The sequence below is a fragment of the Zalophus californianus genome, chromosome 5, assembly GCF_009762305.2.
Source record: "Zalophus californianus isolate mZalCal1 chromosome 5, mZalCal1.pri.v2, whole genome shotgun sequence".
Classification (NCBI taxonomy): Eukaryota; Metazoa; Chordata; class Mammalia; order Carnivora; family Otariidae; genus Zalophus; species Zalophus californianus.
This window is the reverse complement of record NC_045599.1, coordinates 109,254,130-109,270,938: the sequence shown is the minus strand read 5'-3', so window position 1 is coordinate 109,270,938 and position 16,809 is coordinate 109,254,130. Positions and strand designations below refer to the sequence as shown.

The window sequence follows — 16,809 nt, the reverse complement described above, 5'->3', positions numbered from 1 at the left end:
TGGCTCATGACCCTCTTTCTTTACCTTCAAATCCAGAAATAGAGGACAAGCCCCTCTGACACTTTGAATCTCTCCTGGCTCTTTTTCTATCTCATATCTTTGAACAACTCTTTTCTACTTTTAAGGACCAATATGATTACATTGAGTCCACCTAGATAATCACTCTGCTTTAAGGTCTCTGGCTTTAATTCTATCTGAAAAAAATATCTCTTGCCATTCAATGTAACATAGTCACAGGTTCTAGAAATTGGATCTTGTCTTTGGGGGGCCAGTTTTCTGCCTACCACATCCCATTTCATAGGTAAGGAAATAGGCTTAGTGTGGTTAGGTAACTTATCCAAGGTCACCACCTAGTTCTTGGCATATGGCTTTTGATTCCAGCTTTATCACCAACTTAACCCAGAGAACATAAAGGAGAAAAGTAGAGCATGAGGCTAGAACAGAACAAGAGGTTAAGGATTTATCAGAGTCACCCTCACATGGCAGCCACAAGAGATGGTTTAAAAGAACCAGTCACACTTTAGTTTTCTATTGCTGTCTAACAAATTATCACAAACTTCATAGTTTAAAACAATACTTATGTATTATCTCCCAGTTCTTTAGGTCAGAAGTCTGATACGTCATGACTTGCTCTCTGCTCCAGTTCTCACAAGACTGAAATGAAGGTGTTAATCAGCTGAGTTCTCATCTGGAGCTCAGGGTCCTCCTCCAAATCCATATGTGTTATTGTCAGGATTCAGTTCTTTGCAGTTGGAGGACCAAAATCCCCATTTACCTGCTGGCTGTCAGCAGGGATATTCCTCAGCTTCCAGAGGTCACTTTCAGATCCTTGCTCCTCGGCCCCCTCCCTCACATCACTTCCCTTCCACCTCAAATCTCTTTGACTTCTTCTTCTGTCACCAACTGGAGGAAACTCTTCTTCTATATGGGCTTCATGAGAATAGATTAGGGCCACCCAGATAATGAACCTGTCTTAAGTTCAAATGATTAGTAAACTTAATTACATTTGCAAACGATGGAATATGACAGAATCATAGGAATAATGTGGGAGAGAGGGGGAAATAGAGGTCATGGAGCCATCTTAGAATTCTGCCTACTACACATCCCATGAATAATGGGACAAATAATACCATGTTATTGAACATATGAGGAGAACAGAGGCAAGGATGGATGCTAGGGGCCAGATTCCGATGATGAGCAGAATGCCACATCTTTTTGAGAACTGAGGTAGAAGATCACTTCCTATCTCCTGAGAGTGAGGATGAAGTTGGAGATCTCTTAGCACCTCTTCCAATTTATGCATGGCCCAGAGCAAGCCCATAGCCAAAGCATCTCCATTTATGTCCCAGTTAGAGGGAGGATATTCTTGGTGAGAATTCCTGAGGGAAAGGGGGAGAAACCCAAAGTTAGTATTCCATACCTATAATAATTCAGGCAACCTTATGACAGAGCTTCACCAAGAGTGGGAGCCTGTCTAAATTTGTGAGGACATCAGCCTTTTACAATATTTTTAAAGAAACACAGTTTTATTATTTTAACTTCATACAATACTTTGTTCTATGACAACCACTTTTCAGAGCAAAGATTCTGAGGGAACATTTTAGGACTATGTAAGAATTATGGAGTTTTTGAAATCAGTCTGTTAATTCATACAATAAATGATTCCTTGTGTAATCATATTTTTGCTATTAATTAGCTCAAGAAATAATTTTCTGTATAGATAGCTCAGAAGAAAACATTACAAATTGCCTACTTACGGAGTTCCATGTTCACTCAACAAATACTGAGACTGCATCAGGTTCTAGGGAATTAGGAGGAAATCTAAAATCTCTCAAATGATTTAATGATTTAGTGTAGTGGTAACAGTGAAAAAGAGCAGAACAAGGAGAGGTACTGAGGGGAAATAGTAGAAGAGTTCAGAAAAATTTAGAAGTGAGGGTAAGAAGCAGCAGGCAGGCTTCTCAGAGGAGGTGGCACTTGGAGCTGGACTTTTAATTGTTAAACCCAGAGCCCATGCCCTGGCTTCAGAGGCTCTGATTGATCTATTCTTGGCCTCACGCTCCATACCCTCAGCTAATTAATTACCTTGAACACATGAAACCTTTTCCTGCCTCAGAGCCTTTCCTGTTCCTATTTCCTCAGTCTATAATGCTGTTCTTCCAGATTCTTTACACATCGAAAGCATTCTCAACCTTCAGCTCTCAGCTTAAAAATCACCTCCTCAGAAAGATTTTTCCTCACTTCCCTATCTATTGATCCCTTTCTTTCCTCTTCCTGACTCCTTCCCACCCACCAAGTTTTTTTTAATTTTATTTTGTTATGTTAGTCACCATACAATACTTCATTAGTTCTTGATGTAGTGTTCCATGATTCATTGTTTGTGCATAACACCCAGTGCTCCACGCAGAATGTGCCCTCTTTAACACCCATCACCAGGCTAACCCATCCCCCCACCCCCCTCCCCTCTAGAACCCTCAGTTAGTTTCTCAGAGTCCGTTGTCTCTTATGGTTCATCTCTCCCTCCGATCTCCCCCCTTCATTTTTCCCTTCCTTCTCCTAATGTCCTCCATGCTATTCCTCATGTTCCACAGATAAGTGAAACCATATGATCATTGACTTTCTCTGCTTGACTTATTTCACTTAGCATCATCTCCTCCAGTCCCATCCATGTTGATGCAAATGGTGGGTATTCATCGTTTCTGATGGCTGAGTAATATTCCATTGTATATATGGACCACATCTTCTTTATCCATTCATCCGTTGAAGGGCATCTCGGCTCCTTCCACAGTTTGGCTATTGTGGACATTGCTGCTATGAACATTAGGGTACATATGGCTCTTCTTTTCACTACATCTGTGTCTTTGGGGTAAATACCCAGGAGTGCAATTGCTGGGTAATAGGGTAGCTCTATTTTTAATTTTTTGAGGCACCTCCACACTGTTTTCCAAAGTGGCTATACCAACTTGCATTCCCACCAACAGTGTAAGAGGGGTCCCCTTTCTCCACAACCTCTCCTTGTTGTTTCTTGCCTTGTCAATTTTTGCCATTCTAACTGGTGTAAGGTGGTATCTCAGTGTGGTTTTGATTTGAATTTCCCTGATGGCTAATGATGATGAACATTTTTTCATGTGTCTGTTAGCCATTTGTATGTCTTCTTTGGAGAAGTGTCTGTTCATGTCTTCTGCCCATTTTTGGACTTGATTATTTGTTTTTTTGGGTGTTGAGCTTGAGAAGTTCTTTATAGATCTTGGATACCAGTCCTTTATCTGTAGTGTCATTTGCAAATATCTTCTCCCATTCCCTGGGTTGCCTCTTTGTTTTGTTGACTGTTTCCTTTGCTGTGCAGAAGGTTTTTATCTTGGTGAAGTCCCAAAAGTTCATTTTTGCTTTTGTTTCACTAGACTTATGAGATGTATCTTGAAACAAGTGGCTATGGCTGATGTCAAAGAGGTTACTGCCTGTGTTCTCCTCTAGGATTTTGATGGATTCCTGTCTCACATTGAGGTCTTTCATCCATTTTGAGTTTATCTTTGTGTATGGTGTTAGAGAATGGTCGAGTTTCATTCTTCTGTATATAGCTGTCCAATTTTCCCAGCACCATTTATTGAAGAGACTGTCTTTTTTCCATTGCATATTTTTTCCTGCTTTGTCTAAGATTATTTGACCATAGAGTTGAGGGTTTATGATGAAAGAACAACAACAATACTAAGTGGCTGACATGCTAATATCTCCATTTTGCAGTTGAGTGTGCCAAAACTCAGAGAGGCTAAGTCACTTCTCCAAGGTCACATAGCCAGTGAAAAAAGAGGTTGGGATTTAAACCCAGGTAGGATGATCTAACAGCCCATAATTTTAACCAGTATGTCCCTGGTTTTCTTCATATTGTAAACATTGCAGGTATTCATTTAGAAAATCAGAGAATAGAAGAAAGTGGAAAAGAAAGAGAACCTGCAATCCAGCCACCTAGATAACTCTTGTAATATCTTAGTTTACATACTTCCAGATACTTAATCTCTGTCAAAGTTGTTTTCAAATGGGGCCGTATACCAACAGACACATGAAAAGATGCTCAATGTCACTAATCATCAGGGAAACACAAATCAGAACCACAGCAAGATATCACCTTCTATGTGTCAGAATGGTTGGAATCAGAAAACATGAAATAATAAGTGTTGGTGAGGATGTAGAGAAAAAGGATCATGTACTATTGGTGAGAATGCAAGTTGGTTCAGCCACCGTGGAAAACAGTATGGTGGTTTTTTAAAAAATTAAAAATAGAGTTACCACATGATCCAATAATTCTACTACTGGGTTATTTATCCAAAGAAAATGAAAACACTAATTCAAAAGGATGTGTGCACCCCTATATTTCTCACAGAATTATTTACAATAGCCAAAGTATGGAAGCAACCTACATGCCCACTGATAAATAAATGGATAAAGGAGATGTGGTATATAGGGGCACCTGGGTGGCTCAGTAGGTTGAGTGTCTGACTCTTGATTTCTGCTCAGGTCACGATCTCAGGGTTGTGAAATCAAGCCCCACATCAGGCTCCAAGCTGGGCATGGAGCTTTCTTAAGATTCTCTGTCTCCCTCTCCCTCTGCCCCTACCCCCACTGCTTTACTCTCTCTCTTAAAAAAAAAAAAGATGTGGTACACACACACACACACACACACACACACACACACACACACACACACACACACACACACAATGAAATACTACTTAATCATAAAAAAGAATGAGATTGCCATTTGTGACATGGATAAACCCAGAGGGTATTATGCTAAGTTAAATAAGTCAGAGAAAGACAAATACCTTATGATTTCACTTATATGTGGAATCTAAAAAACAAAACAAATGAACAAACAAACAGCAGAAACAGACCCATAAATAGAGAGAATAAACTGATGGCTGCTAGAGGGGAGGGTATAAGGGCATGGGGGAAATGGGTGAAAGGCAGTGGGAGATACAGGCTTCCAGTAGTTACAGAATGAATAAGTCACAGAGCTGAGAGGTACAGCATAGGGAATGTAGTCAGTGACACTGTAATAACGTTGTAGGGTGACAGATGGTAGCTACACTTGTGGTGAGACAGCATCACATACAGAGAAGTTGAATCACTATGTCATACACTTGAAACTAATGTAACACTGTGTGTCAACTATACTTCAATTTTAAAAAAAGAACACTAAATTTTTTAAAAATGTGGCCATATAGTCTGTTTTGTAACCTGTTTTTTTCCACTTAACAGCATACTGAAAGTTCTTTCCATGTCATCCCTCATTTCTGAATAGTATTAGCTGTTTCTACCAGGTGTCTACTCTGATCCAGGTACCCCACTAGGCCCATTACAGCTCATCCTCATAAAGCTTTTAGGTTGTTCCTGTTCTTGTCCCCATTTCATAAAGAGATGAAACTGAGGCTCAGAGATATAAAATAACTTGTCCAAACCATAGAGTCAATAAATGGCAGGGACAGGAGTAGGAGATCTATACCATTTCTGAACTTTTACTTAATAATTCTCTTCACTGTCCCAGATAGAGTTGTGTTGTCCCTTTGGTGAAATGATGGGGGGCTTGGGATAAGAAGAGGAAGAGTGGCTTCTTCCTGCCTTCTGGGGCTGCCCTGCCAAGTTGGTTGGGGATACGTGGGAGGTGGGGTCTGAGCATGCAGGGAACTGGGTAGGGTGAAAAAATACCTGGCAATGGAAGATTTTCAACTGGTTATTCTAAGTAAAATAGCTCCTTTCCATACACGCCTTGTGGTGGAGCTAACCAAACATTAATTAGAGCAGAAGTAAGAATTGTTATTTTATCTCCCATTTGCTGGTGGGTCAGGATCTGTTTTTAAAAAGCCCACAACAATCTAACCCTAAGGACTTCAAATGCTGGATATGTTGGGCCACAGATGTCAACCCAGGCCCACACCTGGTACCCTGAGGCAGGTACCCAGGCCTTCGGAACCCATCTCACTTCTGAAACCAGCTGGTGGTTCAGCATATAGTAGGAGCTCTAGGGAGGACTTTGGATATAGGGAAACCATATGTTTTGGTATTATGGGCTAGCCAGCAGGCAGCTAGCTATAAAAAGAGAGTGGCTTCTTCTAAGAACTTAAGCCCAAAAATATATGTGGAGGAAGTCCCATTTTTAACACCAGTATGGTGCCAAATATTCCTTTGTGTCTAGGAACTGTGGGCAAGTGGTGGTTGGGACCAGAGAAGGTAAACCTTGAAAGACGAGAGCGATGGCCCTGGTCCAAGCTGGACCCACTTCCAGCACAATTAAATCACACCACTGGATCTGGGTTTACATTCAAGCTCCATCACCTGTTTTGTGACCTTAAGTAAATTATTTCATCTCTCTGAACCTCAGCTTCCTCAGTTGTCAAAAGGAGATATGCCTACCTGGGCTGAAGAGAACGATGGGGATTTATAAAATGGATGCCAAGTGTCTTCTGCAGTATCCAGTTCAAAAGCCATACCCAGAGAACAATGACTGTTGGGTGGTTACTACATTTGGGGCAAAGTGAAATTCTTACTTGTTCACTTTCTTGTCCCCATCTCCACAACCACAGCACAGGCTGTACCTGCCCCCAAGAAAGGCCTATTTCAGAATGTTCAAAGCCTGCCTGCCCTGCACAGCCCTGCCAATGGCCCCTCTTCCATGCTGCCTTTCCAGATTTTTCCCAGTTGTATATGGCTCGTCCCACCTCTGCTCTTCCTTAGAACTTGATCAGTGGTTCCTTGTGCTGTTCACCCCAGCCTGGGTTTCACAGCTCCTTCTGTGTCAGTCACATTCATTCTACTGATTCCCTTGAGAAGAAACTTCTTAGTTATTTTTCATCAGGCTTGGTAAATGTCTAGTCCTCAATAAACACTGGGTAATTATTCATCTATTCAGTATGTGTTCATTGAGTACCTGCTTTATGCCAGGCACTATGCTAGGCACCGGGGATGTAGCAGTGAATGACACAGATAAGACCCCTGGCATCACTAAACTTATATTTTAGTGGAGACAGATAATAAATGAATAACAAATCAATTGATAAATATATATATAAATCATCTTGGACTTTGAAAAGCGCTATGAAAAAAATGAGGTAAGGTGAGAGAGAGATGGGTGGCAGAGAAAATCCCTAGAGGAGTAGATGTGAGGAGGTGAAGTATGAACATAAACCTAATAGGTGGATGGAGGCACGTTTGGGACAATTTCAGGGAAGTGAGTTCCAGGCAGAGGGAACAGCAATTGCAAAGGTCCTGAGGTGGGAACGAATTTGGTGTATGGTAGGAACAGCAAGAAGGCCAATGAGGCTGGGGCATGGCGATGATAGGAAAAATGGTACAAGATGAGGTTAGAGGTGAGCCAGATCAGGTTGACCCCGGGAAGGCATTTGGACTTTACTAAGTGTGCCAAATTTTAAGTGGGGTGGGGAACAGCATGATCCTATTTATAGTTTTAAAAGATTCTCTGGCTACTGTGTGGACATGGATTGTACAAGGATGAGAAAAGAAGCAAAGAAATGTGACAGTGATATTTAGGGTCTAGAATGGGATCTGTGGCTAAGGGGATGACTGGATGGTATGGACTAGATGTGGGGGTGAGAGAAAGAGACAAGGCAGAAATATCTCCCTGGTATTTGGTTCGAAGAGTGGGATGGACAGTGATGCCATTTCCTGAGATGAAGAAGAGGGAGAAGAGTTAGGAGCGTTGTATTTATTTGGGGCCTCTTGGTAGGAGTTCATTAAAATTTTGTTTCAGGTATCTCAGACTTAACGTGTCAAAGAGACATAAACATGTTAGAGGTCAGGAGAGGGTCTGGAAATTTAAATTTGGGAGTTGTCAGCATCTACAAATAAAGGACTTGGACTGGAGGAGGTCAGCTGGGGCAAGATGGTAGGCAGGGTTGGGAAGAGGGCTGAGGCCTGAGCTTTGGGCAAAGAAAGAACTTGAGATTGGGCAGAAAGGAAGAACCAGCAAAAAATACTATGTAGGAACAACCTTGGTGCTCCTGAGTGGTTCAGTCAGTTAAGAGTCCAACTCTTGATTTTGGCTCAGATCCTATTTTCAGGGCATGAGATTGAGCCCCACATTGGGCTCCGTGCTGAACATGGAGCCTGCTTAAGATTCTTTCTCCTTCTCTCTCTGCCCCTCCCCTACCTTGTGTGCACATGCATGTGTGCACACATGTTCTCTTTCTCTCTCTCTCAGAAAAAAAAAAGAGGAAGGAAGGAAGGAAGAAGGAAGGAAGGGCAACCCTCAAGGTAGAAGGAGACTGGGGAGTGGAGGGCCCTAGAAGCTAAGAGGAGTATTTTTAGAAGAAATCATCAACATCACCTGTAATCATTATTACAGGTGACGTCTTGAGCCCTGCTGTGTCTGTACTAAGTGTAAGACATGACTTACTCCTGGAATTCTTACCATCCATGAGATGGAAATCATTATCTCCATTTTCATGTGTGGAAGCTGATGCTTAGAGAGGGTACCAAATGATTAGTACATCTTTAGGAATGAATGAACTCATCTACATCCATTCTTTTGCAAACTGTGCCCACGCCACACTCCTATAGCCTACCTAAATGGAAAACAATAAGAACATAAGACCACTCTTCTTTGAAACCTAGCTCTGCAAGTGCTGCAAACAGTATACTAGCTCACAGACTACTGGGGCTCTCCTTAGAGCTTGTTGTCTAACCCCCAGCTTCCCACGCCTGCGACTCACCACAGGAGTCCAGGGCCATCCCCCTGCCACAGTGCTGGAACACAGTGACCAGCAGCTGGGGCAATTAAAATGAGTCACTGCTGCTACGCCAGGGAAGTGCTGAGTGATTTGCAGCTGGTGACAAATGGATGACTGGCCACCCAGATGCAGTGTCTTAGATGAAGTGGCCTCATCAGTAAAATTGTTGCGTGTGGCCAGAGCTATTTACCCTGGTCTGGGAACCTTGATGCGTCATCCCAAGTGAGCCTCTCTCTGATCATAGCTCAGCTCAGTAATTAGCCAAGATGGACTTTTGTTTCTCCCAGTAATTTAGAGGCAGGCCATCTGAATTTCTGCCTTCACACCCATGTTTTCATTACTTTTTAAAAATAGCCATTTGAAGCAGATGACAAAGGGAAATAGGTTGAGCTCAGTGACCTCTTGAGCTCAGCTGAATGAAGGCACACAGGAGGTGTTCCTACAGTCCTCTTCCTCTTGGGAATGACAGGAAATGCTTTTGAAATAAAGAAGAATATCCATATCCAACTCCTTGTCAGAGAGGTCCTAGAGAGTAGGTTGATGGGATCAAAAGTTGATTGCTCTTTAATAACTTTCCACTTCCCACATCCCAAGGATCTGCTTTCCTGAGTGTCCCTGGCCATGGTGTCTGCTCCCTCATCTCCAGGCAGGCCATTGTTCCTCACAACATCTGCATTATCTCCATCCCGAAATGCTTACCCTGTGCCAGGCACTGTGCTACACGCCCCATTTGTATTTTCTTTTTTAATTCTTGAAAGTGCCTTGAGTACTATTACTTAATTTTGTAAAGAAACAAGCACAAAGAGATTTAGTGACTTGCCCAAAGTCACACAACCAGTAAGTAACAAGGCAGGACTCCATCCTGCTTTGTCTGACCCCTGGGTCCATTCTCTTGACCAGTGCCCTCTACTTTCTCCCTGAGGATAGCACAAATGTAATTGTCAAATGAATCATTCCAATATTTTACCTAGGTGTTTATGTGGAGGTGCTAATAACTACATAGATGTCAAGATACTTCTTGACTACTGTAGCACATTAACTTAAATCAAGTCTCTGACATTCACAGTAGAATTGAGGGAAGGAGGCAGCAAAATGTGGTCCAAGGCCACATCCAGCCTGCCATGAGTTTTTATAATTAAAGAATTTTATTAGAATACAGCCGTGTGTGTGTTTACATGTTGTCTGTGCTTTCACACCACAACAACAGAGATGGTAGTACATAAGGCCCTCAAAGCCTAAAATATTTACAACCTGGACTTGTACACCAAAAGTTTACCTATCCCTCGTCTAGAGCAACAAATCCAAGTTGAGAGATTAGAAAGAAACAATGAAAGGCCTGCAGCAAATCCTAATCCATGATCAGAATAGGAAATATCTGTCAGAACCAGAAAATGATCCAATCAGAGCCTAGTAATCCTCTATTAGCATCATCTTTAATAATGTATTTAGTGTCTTATTAACAAAAGGAAAAATATATATCATTTGAAAGAAGAGACAGCTTATGGCCAGCATCAAGAGCATGTCAGAATCCATTCACACAGTAGGCATGAACTGTCATTTGAGCATTGTCCTCTCCATAGCCCCTGCTCCCATGGATCACCAAACCCGGTCACTTTGATCTCTTCATCTCTTCAGCCAGCCTTCCCCTCCCAATTTCTGTGTGCTCTGTTCTATCGAGTTCAATCCAGTATCATCTGTGTTGATCAATAATACCATAAGTAATAATCATCGCAACATCTTAAAAAAATCATTACAGCAGTGTGGTTAGAATAGTAATAGGAGAGTGACTGTAGTGTAATGGGAAAACAGAAGGGGTTGCTTAGTGCCTTGCTGGCAATAATGGGGAAGTTTACAGAAGAGATAATACCCCACTACCTCCTCCATTTACCTCTATCTACTGAGCCTTTCCTACCCCCACATCTATTCTGCTTGGCAGTCTCCTATTTATACTCCAAAACCTAGCACAATTTTCTCCTCCTCTGGTAACTCTCCCTGACCCCTGCCAGCAAAGTAATTATCAAGCCTTTCTGTGTCCTCTTAGTGCTGCTTTCTTACTTGTCACATAATTGAGACAGTACTATAATTATCTTTTATGACATTAACATAAGATGGTGATGATGGCTGTACTGAGGGCCTACTATGCTCCAAACACCATATGAAACACTTTGCAGAGAATCAGGGTATCGGACCCCAAAGCTTGTGTTTTAATCACTAGGCTACACTGTCCTCCCATCTTCCCCATTGAAGGCAGAGACTGTGGTGTACTCACTTTTATCTCTGTAATGCCCAACAGTGCCTGCTGTACAACAATGCTTATAAAATAAATGAATAATAGTATGGTACACATTTCTAAAGATTCCTATCCATTGGTCACTCAAACGCTAACCTAGGTGCTGCTGAAAGAAGAGATTTTACAGATGTAATTTGAAGTCCCAAATCAGTTGATTATAAGGTACAGAAATTTTTCCAGGTGGGCCTGACCCAAACAGATGAGCCCTTTAGAAACAAAGGAGGGCACGTCATGCGATGAGCACTGGGTGTTATATGCAACTGATGAATTGTTGAACACTACATCTGAAACTAAGGATGTACTATGTGTTGGCTAATTGAACATAATAAAAAAATTTAATAAAAAAATAAAAATATTAAAAAAAAAAGGACAGTTTTCTCCAGCTAGTGGAAGTCAGAGAGGTTCAAAGAAAGAGGAATTGCCACACTATTACTGGCTTGAAGATGAAGGAGACATGTGAGGCCGAAAGCAGGCAACCTCTAGAAGCTGAAAGGAACCCCGAGGCTGACAGCCACCAAAGAAACAATGATCACAGGGAGGTAAATACTGCAAACAACCAGTAAGCTTGAACAACCCGAGCTCCATATGAGAACCAGAGCCCCAGCCAACACCTTGATTTCAGCCTGGTTGAGAGCCTCAGCAGAGACTCTAGACACCCTGATCCAGACTTTTGATCTACAGAACTATGAGACAATGAATGAGTGCTGTTAGAAGCCGCTAAGTTTGTGGTGATTTGTTCTGCAGTGAGAGAAAACAAATACAAAGGAGGTTTCCAATTCTATGGAGACGCTGGTGGTCAGACTGTTTTCTGTAGCTCCCAAATGTTCCACTGAGCTTTACAAGAAATGAGTGGTGGTTGTGATCCAACACCAGGGAGATATGCGTGGAGGAAGTCCATGCCCATCTAGAAATCAATCAGAATCTGGCGAGGGAAGTAATGTTCTACAGTGGGTAGAGTGCTGGATGAGAAATATGAAGTCCTGGTTCCTAGTCTCAGATTTGCCAGTGCCTCACTCTGTGACCCTGGATAAATCACCTTGTCTCATAACTGTAGATCTTTCATCTGTGAGATGGGGATAGTCATCCCTCTCCCATTCATTTTACAGGACTGTAAATATAAGATCAAGTAAGATAAAGAGTCCAACAAGCCATAGAATTTGTGACCAATTTTAGGGGAATATAGAGATTCCTCAATTGCTTAGGTACTTTGGGGAAGAGTTGGGCCAAGTTACAAGACTAATAAAATTCAGGTGACTAGGCATACCTCCAAGGGCCAGATCACAGCTATTCCTTCCCTACTAAGGGATTTATCCTGTAGCTCCCAACCAGAATAATCCTCACAAAAATATACGCCTCATGTTTCAACAGCACTTTTTAAAATGATTTTGCCTCTACCATTTTAATTCCAATAGCTTTTATTAGTTAAAGGAAAAGAATCGACCTGAAAGTTTTGGTTTCTCACCATGACATATGGTTAATCTCACCCATTACACAGAGAAGAAGACTGGGGCCCAGCTGGGCAGGCAACTTGCCAAGGTTATGGGTGGGGCTGGTCAGTGAAAGAGCAAAGACACTCATTCCCAGTCATGGCCTCTATTAATTCCAGTTCCCTACTTTTGGTATGGAACTGGGAAAATACAGAGTTCATGGATAGAGGCCCAGCTTTGCCTGTACCAGGTCTGAAATGAAGAAGGGTGTAGCCTTGCACTCAAGTTCCTATCATGTGGATCAAATGCAAATGAAGCATTGGAATCAGGTCACATTTTGAAGAGCCTCCCCTGACACTCTAGTTATTCCATGGATGACACTTGCTGCCTATTAAACAATAGACTCCTTCTTTGCTATCTTTATTAAGTAGGTGGGATGTGGGGAATAGTGTGCAGGATAAGCTGCTCTCAACACCTAGCAAATAAATATTAATTAAAGGAGAACAGGGAAGAAGGAGCCATTGGCTTGGAACTTTCTTGGGAGGGCTTTGAGTTTCACTAGATGATCCCCAACATGGGATACCTTAGCTAGGTCTCTCAGTTCAATCATGTTGGAAAAGGAGGTAGCCATCCTGAACACACTTGGTTTGAGGCTATGACTCCAGGCATCCTGGGCTATAAGCAAGTTTGGATTTCTCCTGGCCCTGGAAAATATGCCCAATCTCTAGAATCCAATGTGAATAGAATTGACAGGTTATAAGAGAGGTGACATTCATGCATTCACTTGTTATTGAGGCCCACCCTGTGCTAGGTGCTATAAGGTTCTTTACTCTTGTGGAGCTTATGATCCAGGGGAACAATAGACTATCAACAATCACACAGAGATCAGATTTCAACTGCAATGTGAGCTGTATGGGGCTCTGAGACTCTTAAGTCTGAATGCTGAAAATGTACTGGGTAAGGTGAGGTCTGAAGGATGAATAGGGTTGATGCAATGATCAGGGGGAAGAGTGGCATGTGATAAGGGTGTGAGTCTTTTGAGTAGGAAGGACCAAACAAAGCCCAATGTAACCAGAGTACAGAGAGCATGTTGTGGAGACACTGGAGAGCAAGGCAGGGACCAGACCACATAGGGCCTTGAGGGTCACCAACGAGTTTGAATTTTATTCCAAGTGTAAGAGAAGGGCTTTCATGGATTTTACACAAAGAAGCAACATGATACAATTAATGTTTTTATAAAGATCACTTAGGCTGATTAGGCAAAGGAATGGGAGGACAAGGGGCTGCTGCATGGAGGGAAGTCTAGTTTAGATGCTACTGTGGTCACTCAGACGTGGGAAAAGAGCAGCATCTTCAACACAGCCCTGGAACACTGCTATTTACCACCTCCTAAGGCAAAAGAGCACTGGATTAGTTATCAGAAGACTGGTGTGCTTTTGAGTACAGATGTATACTAGTCTTAGGGCATGGGGAGAATAGTTTTGCCTTTATGGGTCTCATTTTACTTGACTGCCCAATGGAAGCCATGCAGCCTGGTCTACCTACTTATGATTTCAAATCACAGAAACTCAGAGATGGGAGAGATGGGAGGAGTATGGAGAAGGCTGACCCCTTGTGATGTTTGACCTTTCCTCTAAGTAGACTTACGTCCCTAGCACTTTGTACCTGGGGGGGGGGGGGGACTAAGAGTGGGCACAAGACACAGCATTTCTGTAAATGGTCTACCACTTGAACATCTTCAGAAATGGGGAAACTCACTCTCACCCTCAGGATAGCCAACTCATTGGTGTACCACCCTACCCATCAAATACCCACTTTTTTGTATTTAGTGTTTGTTTTCCTTAAACTTCTGCCAAATACTCCTAAATCAGGTTTTGTGGTACCAGCCTCATGTCAGTCCTTCAGGGAACACCTCTCTCTGAGTCTTTTCTTTTGGTCCCCTCCTCCTGCAGCTATTCTTCACATAACATAGCTTTGCTCCACTCTCCTGGTCTCATTCCTTTAAACAAATTTCCTTTTATTTCCCTTTTAATGTGAAGCATCTAAGAACATTATTTTCCATATAACAAGCAATAACAAATATTTGTTGAACATTTTGAAGTGAGCATTGTCTGCCTAGAATGAAAAGGAGCCTCCAAGAAACGGAAACAAACTGAACACACAGGAACATGGGAATAACCCAGAGAAGGTCAACCAGAAGGCTGAGAGCAGTGTGGAATAAGCAAGCAAGCTAGCAGGCCTGGGTTCTGCTCCTGGATCAGTGTGATTTGAGACTCAAGTTTCTTTATCTGTAAAACGTATGGGTTGGATTGGTGATTTGTTTGGTTGTTAAAATAAGGTTTTAGTTAAGCACTGTCACCTACTGAAATCTCTGAGGTTGAGGCTGTCAAGGCACATAAAGTTACAGTAGCTCCAGGATGACACTTCCTTAACCAATTGAGCTGGATGGAAGGAGAAACAGAATGCAAATAACTTTATCACTATATGATTTGGTATAATTGAAGCCGTGTCTGTCGACCACATCAAATTACCCCATAAGACATCAACATCATTTTGAAATATCTTTGGGAAAATGTTCTAGAATTGGAAATCTCTTAGCCAAATGTGAAAGATCACAGTAGAACTCTTGACTAGTCCTATTTCTCTTCATTGTCGGGCATAAGAGAAGAATAGGACTCTAAGAAGAAAATCAGGGATTGATTTCTCACCTCATTTACCATTATCATAGTTGCCATTTTGATCCAGTACAAAATATTCTTTGTCTTTTATTTCAGCCCAACTCTTTCTCTGTGGTAGAGGGGAGCACTGTGCCTACCCTCAACAGTGACTTTCCCCTTAAGTGACTAGAGTACAAGTATTCTCATTCTGTCTCCAAACCATTCTCCCTTCCCTTCCTTCTAGTCCATCATTTTGGTGACCTTTGATGACCAAAAGAACAGGAATGAGAAGGCAGTCTGGAAACATTTCTGAACATGATCAAATGTGTGCATCACGTGTGTAATACATTTGTACTCATATATGTGTGCACAAACATTTGGTGTGTATGTAACTGCATTTAAAAGGATGTTTGTACATGTGTATGATTTTGTGGACAAGTGTTGACATATCTGTCTTTGTCGGTATGTGTATTGATGTATATGTATGTGTGAAAGTGGTGTGAATATATGCCTGTGGGGTTTTATCACCCCTGAAGAATAGCAACCACATAGGTCTTTATCTGTGATAAGGAACAAAATGCCAAGAAGAATCTCTCTGGCATGAATTCTCGCATCTAGCTGACAGAGAAGGGTGCAATAGGGTTTGACAGCTCTGCTGACAGGGCTTAGGCTGGCCCTTGGCCCTACCCCATAGCCTTCTGCAGTTGATGTCTATGCTTCTGACACCTCTTCCCTTTGGCCTGCAGGTCCCTGTCTGGCCGCATCGTTGGTGGTGTCTGGTGGTTCTTCACCTTGATCATCATCTCCTCATATACAGCCAACCTGGCTGCCTTCCTGACCGTGGAGAGGATGGTGTCTCCCATCGAGAGTGCTGAGGACCTAGCGAAGCAGACGGAAATCGCTTATGGGACCCTGGAAGCAGGGTCCACTAAGGAGTTCTTCAGGGTAGGAACATCCCTTGTCCTAAGGCACCTTCACAAAAGGGAACCACTACTGTCATTAAAATATCCTCACTAAGGAGCATGTGTTTGATTATAGGCAACCAGGGCAACTGCTTAACTCCGTACAAGTCAGGGAAACCAAACCCAGAGAATTTCTCAGCTTTCTACAAATCCCAGAGAAATCTACATTTCTGTATTTGTGATAACTTCAAAGCTCTTGCATTGAACCAGACTCCTTACATATGCCAGACTGTGCCAAGTTCTCTGAGGGCTGCAAAGGATATGACATGCAGTTCCTTCCCTGCTCCCACACATACTTGCAATCTAATCAGTAATTGATTAGGACCAGCTTAGGGACAAAGTCCAGACCTTTGCCCTTTAGGTCCCCTCCTTAGGGACTTGATGAATAAGAAGATGGTATATGGGTGCAGGAGGGGAAGAATGAAAGGGAGTAAGTCGGAGGGGGAGATGAACCATGAGAGACGATGGACTCTGAAAAACAAACTGAGGGTTCTAGAGGGGAGGGGGTGTGGGTTAGCTGGTGATGGGTATTAAAGAGGGCACGTCTGCGTGGAGCACTGGGTGTTATGCACAAACAATGAATCATGGAACACTACATCAAGAACTAATGATGTAATGTATGGTGATTAATATAACAATAAAAAAAATTTTTTAAAAAGAAGATGGTATATGGGAAACAATTACTGGAACAGGTGGTCTATTTAACAGTGCCAGGAGAGAGAAGATGTGAAG

At 42.3% G+C, this 16,809-nt stretch overlaps 1 protein-coding gene across 4 annotated transcripts in view; it reads left to right on the top strand.

Annotated features, from left to right (window-relative positions):
- Positions 1-16,809, top strand: part of GRIA1 (glutamate ionotropic receptor AMPA type subunit 1) — a 301,403-nt gene that overhangs the window by 240,693 nt on the left and 43,901 nt on the right. For all 4 annotated transcript variants that reach the window (XM_035727550.1, XM_035727549.1, XM_035727551.1 and 1 more), the window contains exon 12: positions 15,862-16,060. In XM_035727550.1, coding sequence (XP_035583443.1) covers positions 15,862-16,060 — 199 coding nt within the window. The remainder of the gene's footprint in view (positions 1-15,861; positions 16,061-16,809) is intronic.